Here is a 12,253-nt window from a genome sequence, read left to right as displayed (position 1 = left end):
GTACTCATATTTGAATATGGTATTTTACACCTCCCCACACAACTGTCTTCCCCTTCAAGTACAACTTTTTGTGCCTTTAGCCCTAAAAATATGACAATTACCGTTACTTCTTTTTCATGTTTCATAGACATTAAAATACCAGTTAGTTAAAATAAACCTTCCAAGAGACTTGACTTTATGGCTTAATTGGTTTTATTCTGTGTTTATCTAACAGCAGGAAATCATTACACTGAGGCTGTCTTTATATTGAATTGATGTCTCATTCTATAAGGAGAACTTAGATTGGACTGCTTTGTGCCTTGTTGATAATAATTGATCTTATTTCTTATAACTGGTTCATGTTATAAGTTTTATACTATGTTTAAATCTTTTATTTAAAGTTGGTTTGAGAGATATTCCTGATCATGTTTTCACTTGGTTTTCCATATTTGACAATAATCATTTTATCATGTGCATACTTACATAGTTATAATGTTAGTAATTTACTCAACAACATGTTTTTAGGATGTGTGTGTATTCTTTTTGGTTCATAAAGCTGAAAAGGGTGATTAAAGTCTTACTAAAATGACATGAAACTTTTATTCTTAGTTGTGACAGAGATTTTTATGGTGTTTGTTGGAGTACTGTCATACTCTTAACATTATAAGGTGGGTATTTTGGTAACAAAAACTTTTGGGAAAAGTTATCTGGAAATCCAGTGTGACTGTATCTTCTCATTATCATTTCTATTTCCACTTATATAGTTTAGATTAATATAGTTTCTATCTAAAGTGTATTGATCATCATAGAAAAATCTGTTTAAATACCTAAGATTTTAAGCTATTATTTTGGCTTAAATATTAGAAATGTTGGGACATTACTGTTTCTCCTCTGGTTTCCATTTTAAGACTTAACATTTCTCTACTTATGCTAAATGGTACTCCCTTTGAATATGCTTTTGTTGATGTTTTTGGTTTCTTCAAAATACAGATTCATACCTTAGTAGAGAGTTTGAAACTTTCTATCACTGATCAGCAATTGCCTATGTTTATCCGTATAATGCAACTTGGGATTGCTCTTTACTATGGAGAAATAGGAAATTTTAAAGATGGAGAAACAGAAGAGTCTGCCTGTCACAATAAAGATATGTTAGGAAACATTACAGGTAAATATAACAAAAACTTTTATTTTATAACTATTGTTTTTACAAAGTGTTTTCACTATTGTGAAACTTCGAAAACTACAACATTAGATTATGTTTTGCAGTGTTCTAATATGATGGGGTGATTTTTTTTTTTTTTTTTTTTTTTTTGTGGTACGCGGGCCTCTCAGTGTTGTGGCCTCTCTTGTTGCGGAGCACAGGCTCCGGACGTGCAGGCTCAGCGACCATGGCTTATGGGCCCAGCCGCTCCGCGGCATGTGGGATCCTCCTGGACCGGGACACGAACCTGTGTTCCCTGCATCGGCACGCGGACTTTCAACCACTGCGCCACCAGGGAAGCCCCATGATGGGGTGATTTTATTTTGCTTGTTTGACACTAATTTTTTTCTTTCCTACATTTTGCATGCTAGTCTGACTTTCTATTTTCTACATGTTTAAAAGAACTTGAATATTTCTAATAGGTATAAGTGTTTGGAATATACATTACATAAAAGTTAAGGCAGTCCAACCTCAAGATTTCCTAGTAAATTATAGTACAGTTGACCCTGAACAGCATGGATTTGAACTGCGCAAGGTCCACTTGTAGACAAATTTTTTTCAGTAAATACATACTACAGTACTACATGATACATGGTTGGTTGAATCCTCAGATGCAGAAATGTGAATATGATGGAGGGTTGACTGTAAAGTTATATCTGGATTTTCAACTTGCACCTCTAACTGCCTTGTTGTTCAAGGAACAACTATATTGATAATTTTTCTGCAGCGTCTCAGCAAGAGTTATTATAACTAATTAACTTATTTATACTTAATTATTATATGTAATTATAATTGACTGTAATTATACCTAATTATATGCTTCATTGAAGGATACCTACTTAATTAATTGGAGCATTACTTAAAGAAGTATATACTTCATTGAAAGATACTTAGTGGGTTAATTTCAGTTATTCAATTCATTATACTTTTACTAAAGCCTACTGTGTGTAAGACATTATTGCTGGGAATGTGGTAGAATGTAGAGATAAAGAAATGTGGGAAAATAGAGACAAATTCTCTTCCCTTAAAATCTTAATATACAGTGGAGTGGACAGACGTGAACAGTTAGTTAAGCATGATGTATGGTAGAATGATAAGATGTTTGTTTAATAAAAGTATGAGTGATCTGAAGTAGAAAAATGGTGCACGGGATGATTGGCTTTGACTTGTGTTGGGTCTGAGACTCAGGAAAAATTTGGAGAAGATGATGATTAACTTCCATAGTTTGAGCCTTTAGAAAAGGGCATTTAAAACTTAGGAACAAATAATCTTATTTAAAAAAGGGCAAAAGACCTGAATAAACATGTATCCGGAAAAGATATACAGGTGTCCAACAAGCACATGAAAATATGCTCAATATCATTATTCATGAGGGGTAATGCAAATCAAAACCACAGTGAGATACTGCTTTACAGTCACTAAGCGGTGTAGTTATAATAAAAAAGACACATAATAAGTGTTGGCAAGGATTTGGGAAAATTGGAACCCTTATGTATAGCTGGTGGGAATGGAAAACAATCTGGTTTGTCAAAAAGTTGAACATAGAGTTACCATATGAGCCTAGGTAGGGTTCTATTCCTAGGGTTATATGACAGAGTTGATAACATATGTCTAACATAAAAACTTGTATGTGAATGTTCATGGCAGCATTATTCTTAATAACCAAAAAGTTTAATAACCTAAATGTCCATCAGCTGATGAGTAGATAAACAGTTGTGGTGTATCTGTACACTGGAATATTATTCAACCATACAAAAAATGAAATACTGATACATGCTAAACTTTGAAAACATTAAGTGAAAGCAGCCAGTCAAAAAGGAACATGTTGTATGATTTCATTGATATGATATGTCCATGATAGCCAGTTCTGTAGAAGCAGAAAGGAGATTAGTAACCTGGGCTTGTGGGGAGGAGGGAATGGAGAGTGACTGCTAATGTGTAGAGGTTTTCTTTTTGGAGTTTCATGTTTCTTAGAACATGAAAATATTCTAAAATTAGATAGTGATGATGGTTGTACAACTTTGTGACTACACTAAAAACCACTGAATGGTATACTTTTAAAGACCAGATTTTATGGTATTTAAATTATAGCTTAATAAAAATTTTTTATCACCTTAAAAAAAGCTTAGGGAACATTAATAAGCATATGTAGATATAAAACATTTTATTTCATTTCACACTAGGCAGCGAATTCTTGTTAGACATTGTTCCTGTCCTAGCGATTCATTACCTAACACCTAGAACAAAACCTAGCATATAGAAACTGTTCAATTCATTTTTTTCACCATGCTATTATGATAAATTTCAAATATATAGAAAGGTTGAAGGAATATTATACAGTGGACACCCACATACTCATCATCTAGATTCTACAATTAATATTTTGTCACATTTGCTGTATCATATATCTGTTCATCTAACACCATTTTCTCTCCATCAATTCAACCAGTTTCTGATGCCTTTCGAGGTAAGTTATGGACATCAGTATACCGCACCCCTAGACTTCAGCAGCATATCATTAACTAGAGTTTATATTTATTGATGGTTCTTTTTCTTTTTTTGAAGATTAAATTCACAAGGTGAAATGCATAAATCTTAAGTATACTATTTAAGAAGTTTTGAGAAATGAGTATGCCAGTGTGATGCAAAACACCCATCAAGATATGGGTCATTAACATCTCACCAGGTTATCTCATGCCTCTTTCCAGTCATCCCTTGCTCCAGCTGCCTGCCCACCCCCACTCCACTCAAGAAAACCCTGTTCTGAATCTTTAAAAAATCGTGGATCAGTTTTTGCTGCTTCTGGAATTTCGTATAAATAGAATCATATAGTATGAATTCTCTTGTGAAAGGATTCTTTCATTAAGCATAATATTGTTTTTTACTTTTAATTTTAAAAAACTTTTTATTAAGACAATTTTTAGAGCAGTTTCAGATTTGCAGCAAAATTGAAGGATAGGTACAGAGATTTCCCATATACCCCTGATCTCATACGTGCATAGCCTCCCCCATTATCAGCATCCCCTCCAGAGCGATACATTTGTCACAATTGAGGAACCTACATCATTATCACCCAGAGTCTATAGTTTAGTTAAAGTTCACTCTTGCTGTTGTACATTCTATGGGTTTGGACAAATGTATCCATCATTATGGTATCATACAGAGTATTTTCACTGCCCTAAAAGCGTTGTATTTTGGGGATTCATCTGTGTTGTTGTATATATCAGTATTTCTTTCCTTTTTATTGCTAGGTACATTGTATGACTATACCATATGAATATAACATAGTTTATTTAGCCATTCCCCTGTTGATGGATGCTTGAACTATTTCCAGTTTTGGTTATTATAAATAAAGATGCCCTGGACATTCTTCTGGAAGTCTCTTATAGACATGTGCTATTCCTTCTCTTGGGTAAATGCCTAAGAGTGGAATTTGTTAAGTTATATATATATATATATATATATATATATATATATTTTTTTTTTTAAGAAACTACCAGGTTGTTTTCTCAAAGTGGTTGTGCCATTTTACATTCCTATCAACAATGTATGAGAGTTCCAATTGCTTCACATACTTGCCAACATTTGTTGTTGTCAGTCCTTTTTACTTTTAGCTATTCGGATGGATATGTTTTGATAGCTCATTGTGGTTTTAATTTGCACTTCCCTGATCAGTTATTTTGAACTTTTTTCATGTGATTATTGACAGTTAATATATCTGCCTTTGTGAAGTTTATGGTAAGTATTTGCCTATTTTTAAACCATTTTTGGGTTTTATTACTGATTGGTGGTTCTTTTTTTTTCTTAATTTTTTTTAATTTGGAGTATAGTTGATTTACAATGTTGTGTTAGTTTCTGCTATACAGTACATACACATGGTTCTTTATATATTCTGAATTCAAGTCTTTTGTCATATACATGTCAGATGCACTTGGGGAGTATTTTTTGCTGGTCTGAGTTGCCTAATTCATTTTTAAATACGTGTCTCTTGAGCAGAGTTTTAAATTTTGATCAAATGTATTTTTCAAAATTTTCCTTTGTAACTATTCCTTTCTGTGATCTAAGAAGGTGAGTAGGTGTTTGTTTATTTGTTTGTTTGTTTATGTATGTTAAAAAGAGGGTTGCTTGCTTCCAAATGAGTCTGAATTCGTTTTTTCATCTGTCTAAAGCAGAGATCCTTAACCTTTTATTGTGTGTGCTATGGACTCCTTTGACACTCTGGTGAAGCCAGTGAACCTTTTCTCGGAAAGTTTGAAGCGCCTTGATTTTAATATGCCATGGTGTCCTTCCCCAATTCTGTTTATGTCTTGGGGATGTTTTTGCCCCTTTCTGGTGGTTCTTTTCATGGCCTCAGTAGTTTCCTTACATGAAACTGATTAATACTTAGGTGAGGACTGGAGTGGGACCCTCTCCAGGTCTCAGGAGCTCTCACCCTGAACAGGTCTTTCTTGTTTGGTACTCTGCCCTGCAAACTCTAGCCACCTCAGTCTGCCTGGAGTCAATACTCTGTTTTCTCACCTAAGGATGTTAGGATATACCATTGCAAGGGCAAAGAGTATTTTAAGAATTCTGACCAGAGATCAAAGAGATGCTTTTTTCTGTTCCAGGTCACAATTCATTCTTTTTACAAGGAAGTAAGCAAAGATTTAGAACTTCAAAACCTTCTTTCATGAAAAATCCCTCTTAATTTTTAATTAATATTATGTATAAATTATAGTGACTGATTTCTTAGACTTCTCTTAGTGATGTTTCTTTCTTTTGTTTCAAAAGATCAAGCAGTGGGATACTCCTCCTGTTTATTGGTTTTGACAAGAGAGGTCCAGAGTCCATCTCTTTGGACCCAGCCTCGTCCTGGGTTGAGCTAACCTGACTTTTTGTTTTATAACCAAGATGATATTCACTGATGATGTCCAATTTGAGATCTTACAAGGGACAGTTAATAACAGGCTTTATTTATTCCCCAATAGAAACTTATATGATATTTAGGTTAATAGCAAGATATGAAGGTCAAGTAAAATGTTTTCTGGATTTGTAAGTTTTATAATTTATTTTGAAGTAAAATGGCTAAGATCTCTTGGTACTGTATTTTAGGTACTCTAGTTACTATTTATCAAGTCTTTTTTGTCCCAGATGAAAGAGGTCAATAGCCATGTGTCATGACCTAAAAGTGTACGATGTTCCAAGAGTCTCCTGTCACGAGAATTAAAAAAGTTACAAAGTTTTTCTCACCAGAAAACCTGGAAGTGAATCTGAATGAGGATGATATTTAATGGAGTGTGTGTATTTATTGATTTATCATTGAAGAGTATGTATGTTTGAATCTGCTGGAGGGTGCTTATACCATGAATTTTTAAAAAAGTAATTTCTTCTGTAAATTCCATGATGATCTGCATCTCTTTTGTTTGTATTGTTAGAATAACACTAAGGGACCTTGATGGATTTTGTCTTACAAAGGTGGAATAAGTTACAGTGGTTGGAATTTAAATCCTTAGTCTGCCAATTTGTAACCACATAAAAGTTCTTTGCTATAATTTTTCATCTATAGAATAGGAAAGATGTTATTCACTAATAAGAAAGTCACTGTTTTTCTTAACTACATATGAGAATAGTTTCCTTATAACATTTACTTTCATTCTTTGGGATAATTCTTTTCTTGGTGGGGGCACATTCTGCCTAGGAATACTTGCCATTCTCTTTCTCTGTTGGGTGCATCAGGAAATCAGGAACTTTTCTTGGATTTTTCTGATATTATGTTTCTGAGAAAAGTCAGTTTTTCAGCACCGTAGCCTTATTTTTGGAAGGTAGGTTATATGTTGTTGTTGTTGTTTAAATTAATGAGTGAAATCCTAAAGAATGAATTTATTCTTTGTATTTATCAAACACATTTAAAAGTATGTAATAAACTACTTCCCATATAACATTGTGGATTATGAAAGGAGATTTATACAGTACAATATATAGAAACTTGAAAATGGTAATGCTAAATTATTGGTTTCAAGTAATAATAACCAGTGTATGACTTGTTCATACTTTATATATAGAAAGAATCATGTGGGAGAAACTTTTATATAATTTAAATTCCTAATTGTCCTCTTGCTTTAATTCCCTTTATTTAAAATGACTTTATTTTGATTGATAGGTGCTGAAGATGAAACACGAGTAGATATGCAGTATCCTGGTCAGTACAAAGGCCAAGAACTGTATTCACAGCAAGAGGATGAGCAGCCACAGGGATGGGTATCATGGGCCTGGTCATTTGTGCCTGCAATTGTGAGTTATGATGATGGTGAGGAAGAGTACCTTGGGAATGATCCTACATCAACCACACATCAACAAAAAGCACAGACTTTGAAGGATCCTATTGTTTCTATAGGATTTTACTGTACAAAGGCAACTGTGACTTTCAAAGTAGGTTTCTTTTTTTTTTTTTTTTTTTGCTGTTTATCTCTCAACTTCAATGCTTAAATTTTGACTTCTAGTAAGAATGTGGCTTAGTTTATTTTACACTTAGTAGATGTGAGACAAGAGTCTAACAATCTTTACTTCATAAAATTATATGTCCCTTCATCTGAAATCTCTGAATTTTGCTCTTTTTGTCTTCTTAAGGCCTTCTCCACTTTCCTTTTTAATAGCTTCATGGAAAGTTTTTCTCTCCCTACGGAATCTTTCAGTTGGCATATAGAGATGCCTTAGTATTTCCATTAAAAAAGAAATGCACATAAAAAAAACTCCCATGACTTCATGTACCCCTCTAGCTACTGTTTCATCTCTGTGTTGTCTTTTCATTACAAAATTCCTTTAAAGCGTTGTTTATATACATTTTCTCTCTTTCCTCACCTCTCTTTAAGATAGTTCAGTTTATTTTATTATCTAGATCTTGATCTAACGCTTTTTCAGCATTGTTTAAAATACTTTGAGTACTTCCTCCACTAACAAATGCATGTAAAATACATTCTCAAAAGAGATTATATAATAGGTATTTTCAGGTTAAACAGTAATAAGGTGAACATCCTTTTATTTTATTTTATTTAATTAATTTATTTATTTATGTTTTGGGATACGCTGGCCTCTCACTGCTGTGGCCTCTCCTGTTGCGGAGCACAGGCTCCGGACGCGCAGGCTCAGTGGCCATGGCTCACGGGCCCAGCCGCTCCGTGGCATGTGGGATCTTCCCGGACCAGGGCACGAACCTGTGTCCCCTGCATTGGCAGGCGGACTCTCAACCACTGCGCCACCAGGGAAGCCCATCATCCTTTTATTTTGAAAAGTATAATATGTTCTTCTTTGATCATATATTGTCTTCTCTGCCCCTCAGCTATAACTCATACTTAATTTTAGGTTCTTTCTTGACTTTTTATCAGTATTATCACACATTTAATATTCCTGAACAGTACCTAATTCATTCAGCAAATACATATTAGTGCCATCTATGTACCAGGCATTGTTTTGTCTCTGGAGTTCACTGTGAACAGGTCAGATATAAATCCCTGCCTCTTAAAATGTAAATTGTTATTATAAACAAATAAGATATATAATATACCCGTTGATGATAAGGGTTATGTAGAAAAAAGAAAAGGAAAGAGGAATAGCGAATGCTTTCACTAAATGGGAAGGGAGTTTTGCAGTTTAAAAGAGGGTGATCAGGTTGCCAAGGGGAAGACAGGGGAGGGATGGATTGGGAGTTTGGGATTAGCAGATGCAAACTATTATATATAGGATGGATAAACAACAAGGTCTTACTGTACAGCACAGGAAACTATATTCAGTACCCTGTAGTAAACCATATGTATATATGTAATAAACAGTATGTGTGGTGTGTGTGTGTGTGTGTGTGTGTATATATATATATATATATATATATATATATATATAGTGGCTGTACCAATTCACATTCCCACCAGCAGTGCAAGAGTGTTCCCTTTTATCCACACCCTCTCCAGCATTTATCGTTTCTAGATTTTTTTTTGTTTTTTGTTTTTGCGGTACACGGGCCTCTCACTGTTGTGGCCTCTCCCGTTGCGGAGCACAGGCTCCGGACGCACAGGCTCAGAGGCCATGGCTCACGGGCCCAGCCGCTCCGTGGCATGTGGGATCTTCCCGGACCAGGGCACGAACCCGTGTCCCCTGCATCGGCAGGCGGACTCTCAACCACTGCGCCACCAGGGAAGCCCTAAAGTACTATCTTTTCTGGTGACTTGTAGATGTTTACTTTTAAATTTGAAATTATTCTGGTACATTTTTGTTAAATTCAGTGATGAGAAGAGTTGTAATTAAACCGAGTCCGTCAAAACAGGCATTTATATACAAAACTTTTATAGACTTTTGGGGTAGTATTTGTCATTAGTCAATGTATCTTTAAAAAAATTTGAAACATTTATGTCTCTCTAACGTTTCTCTAAGGGAAATATGTGGATATTTTGGAGGAAGACATTAGAATTATTGTTCAGCTTGGGTCTAAAGAATGTATGGAATTAATTTGTGGTTCATATTCTGGTCAGAAAATAAGGTCATGTTTCTGCATTAGCATTCTGAACAGTTGACATCAATCCAACAAAAATCATGCCAAATTAAATGTAGCATTTAAAAAATAATGTTGAAAATTGTTCTTGTAATGTTTGAGTCCTTTTAATCAATTAATTGCTTTTTTTCTACAATAATTGTAGACAGCTGAGGGGTAATCAAGTTTAAAATATTCAATTTTACTTAAGCATTTTAGATTATAGAACTGTACTTTGAAATAACAACATTGTGTATACCATTTCTTGAAGCATCCAAGAAATAAAGGCTTACATTATATAAAAACTCGTTGGTATAAAAAATGAGAATAATTAGTTGATTCCCAGTATAAAGAGGTTATCATGCTTAGAATTATAGCTTTTCAATTTAATAAGTTCTATATGACCTAAGTTAAATATTGGTTTTTATTTTTTAAATGTGACCTTTGACTTTGCATTTAAGTTTGAAGAGTATATTCATTTCACACGAATAAGGCTCACTGAATCATTAGCAAACATGAGCAGAATACTTTTTTTTTTTAAAGTAACATCTTTATTTTGGAATAGTTTTAGATTTACAGGAAAGTTGCAGAGATGGTACACAGAGTTCACATATACTCCTTACCCAGTTTTCCCTCTTATTAACATCTTACGCTATCACAGTTCTTTTGTCAAAACTAGGAAGCCAGCATTGGTGCATTATTATTAAATTCCAGACTTTAATTTCATAATGACCCTTTTCTGTAACATGATCCAAACTAGGATACCACATTGCATTTAGAAAAGGAGCTTTTAAAAATAATTCAAATTATCTAATTTTTGGATACGTAGAAATGATATGCTGTAAGTTTCAGGGGAGCAAGAGTATATATATATATATATATATATATATATATATATATATTTTTTTTTGTCAGCATCTATATCAGTACTTGTTATCTAGCAGGCACTCAGTGAGTATTTGCACGATTGAATGAGTCTGTGACACATACTGTGAGATTATGTACTTTGAAAGTAAAGCCCTTGAATCTGCCTCCCTCGTAGAACTAAAAAAGTTTTGTTGAATCTCTGTGTTTCTTCACAGCTTTCTTTTTGATTACAAATAGGTAGAAATCTTATAAATGATTGAACTAAACCTGATTGAATATATTAGTGAATGTAAAATGAACTGATGTTAAAATATATGTACATTTTTGGCAGAATATATGAGTCATTTTATGACTAGGGGACTGTTATAGCTACATAGCTTTCACCATTTTAAGCAATATTATTAACAAAAAGGAGTATTTATATTCTCTATATGAACTTATTAGACTAGCATATTCAACCTTTATACCATGGATAATCTATTACAGCTGTTTTTGTTGCACCTGTTTTCCTGCTTCATAATTTAATTTCCCGAATCTTAAAATTGGCCTTGTTTCTATCAATTCATCATAGTAATGACAGTTCATTGCCATTTAATACTAATTTGACTTACTTAATATTCTTATATTGTTTCATAGCTCACTGAAATGCAAGCTGAGAGTAGTTACTACAGCCCTCAAAAAGTAAAATCTAAAGAAGTATTGTGTTGGGAACAAGAAGGAACTACAGTTGAGGTAATCCCATCAACATTGAATATACTTTGAAAAATCTTTGTAATGGTCCTTAAGGTTAATATTTAATAAATACAGGTTTTTAAAATCATAAATAGTATATTTAAAAATGTATTTATAACTTTTTATTTCTGTTTTAGTGATCAGTAGTATTAATTGAAATAATTATTCTTTAACAAAGATTTTACCGTAATATGCAACATTAATTTATTCTTTCATTTTTTCATTTGACTTGTGTGTGCTCGTATGTACGTGTGGATTAATGTTCTTGAAGTGCCAGTCATTGAGGATACAAAGGTTTGAGGATACAGAGACAAGTAAGATGTTTATTTTAATAGGATGTGTGATCTGAGGAGAATAAATATGGAAAGGTCATAATTCTACAGATGCTTCAACTAATTTAGAAATTCTGCAAGGAAAGCTTGTAAAATTTTTATTGAAATTCAGGTTCATAATGCTTCCTTTCCTCTTATAGGCCCTTATGATGGGAGAGCCTTTCTTTGATTGCCAGATTGGTTTTGTAGGTTGCAGAGCCATGTGCCTTAAAGGAATTATGGGTGTTAAAGATTTTGAAGAGAGTATGAATAGAAGTGAAACCGTAAGTCAAAATCTCCCCTTTCCTCCATTTTTTTTTTTTTTTTTTGGATAGAATGTAGGGATAATGAGGTGCTTATTGAAGTGTTTAACCATACCAAAAAATCTGTTAGACTACATATATCTTTGGCTTGAGAGGGGAACTTTACTATTTTCCCCTATAAGAAATTATAGAGCTCAGGGGAATTTAGAAAGTTGGTAGTACTTAACACCCGGACAGTAGTTCCAAGTACTTTCCAATTCATAAATGTTTTTTTCTTGTTTATGGCAGCTACTTGGAGTTCCTCTTTGGTTTGTTAAAATGTTCTTTGCCAAAATAGGCAGTGAAAATGGAGACAGCATGCCTTGTCTTTTTACAGGACCTCAAGTTGTAGTGTGATTTCTAT

General features: G+C 33.6%; 1 protein-coding gene across 11 annotated transcripts in view; it reads left to right on the top strand.

The window, feature by feature from the left end:
• Nucleotides 1–12,253, top strand: part of VPS13B (vacuolar protein sorting 13 homolog B) — a 798,169-nt gene that overhangs the window by 65,210 nt on the left and 720,706 nt on the right. For all 11 annotated transcript variants that reach the window (XR_010936247.1, XM_067711645.1, XM_067711646.1 and 8 more), the window contains exons 7-10: nt 970–1,144; nt 7,320–7,588; nt 11,181–11,276; nt 11,749–11,871. Coding sequence is in view for 10 of the 11 variants with exons in the window: in XM_067711645.1 (XP_067567746.1) it covers nt 970–1,144; nt 7,320–7,588; nt 11,181–11,276; nt 11,749–11,871 (663 nt within the window). In the remaining variant the exon portion in view is untranslated. The remainder of the gene's footprint in view (nt 1–969; nt 1,145–7,319; nt 7,589–11,180; nt 11,277–11,748; nt 11,872–12,253) is intronic.

This window comes from Pseudorca crassidens, chromosome 17, assembly GCF_039906515.1.
Source record: "Pseudorca crassidens isolate mPseCra1 chromosome 17, mPseCra1.hap1, whole genome shotgun sequence".
NCBI classification, from domain to species: Eukaryota; Metazoa; Chordata; class Mammalia; order Artiodactyla; family Delphinidae; genus Pseudorca; species Pseudorca crassidens.
The sequence above is the reverse complement of the archived record's forward strand: the minus strand, read 5'-3'. Positions and strand labels throughout refer to the sequence as shown.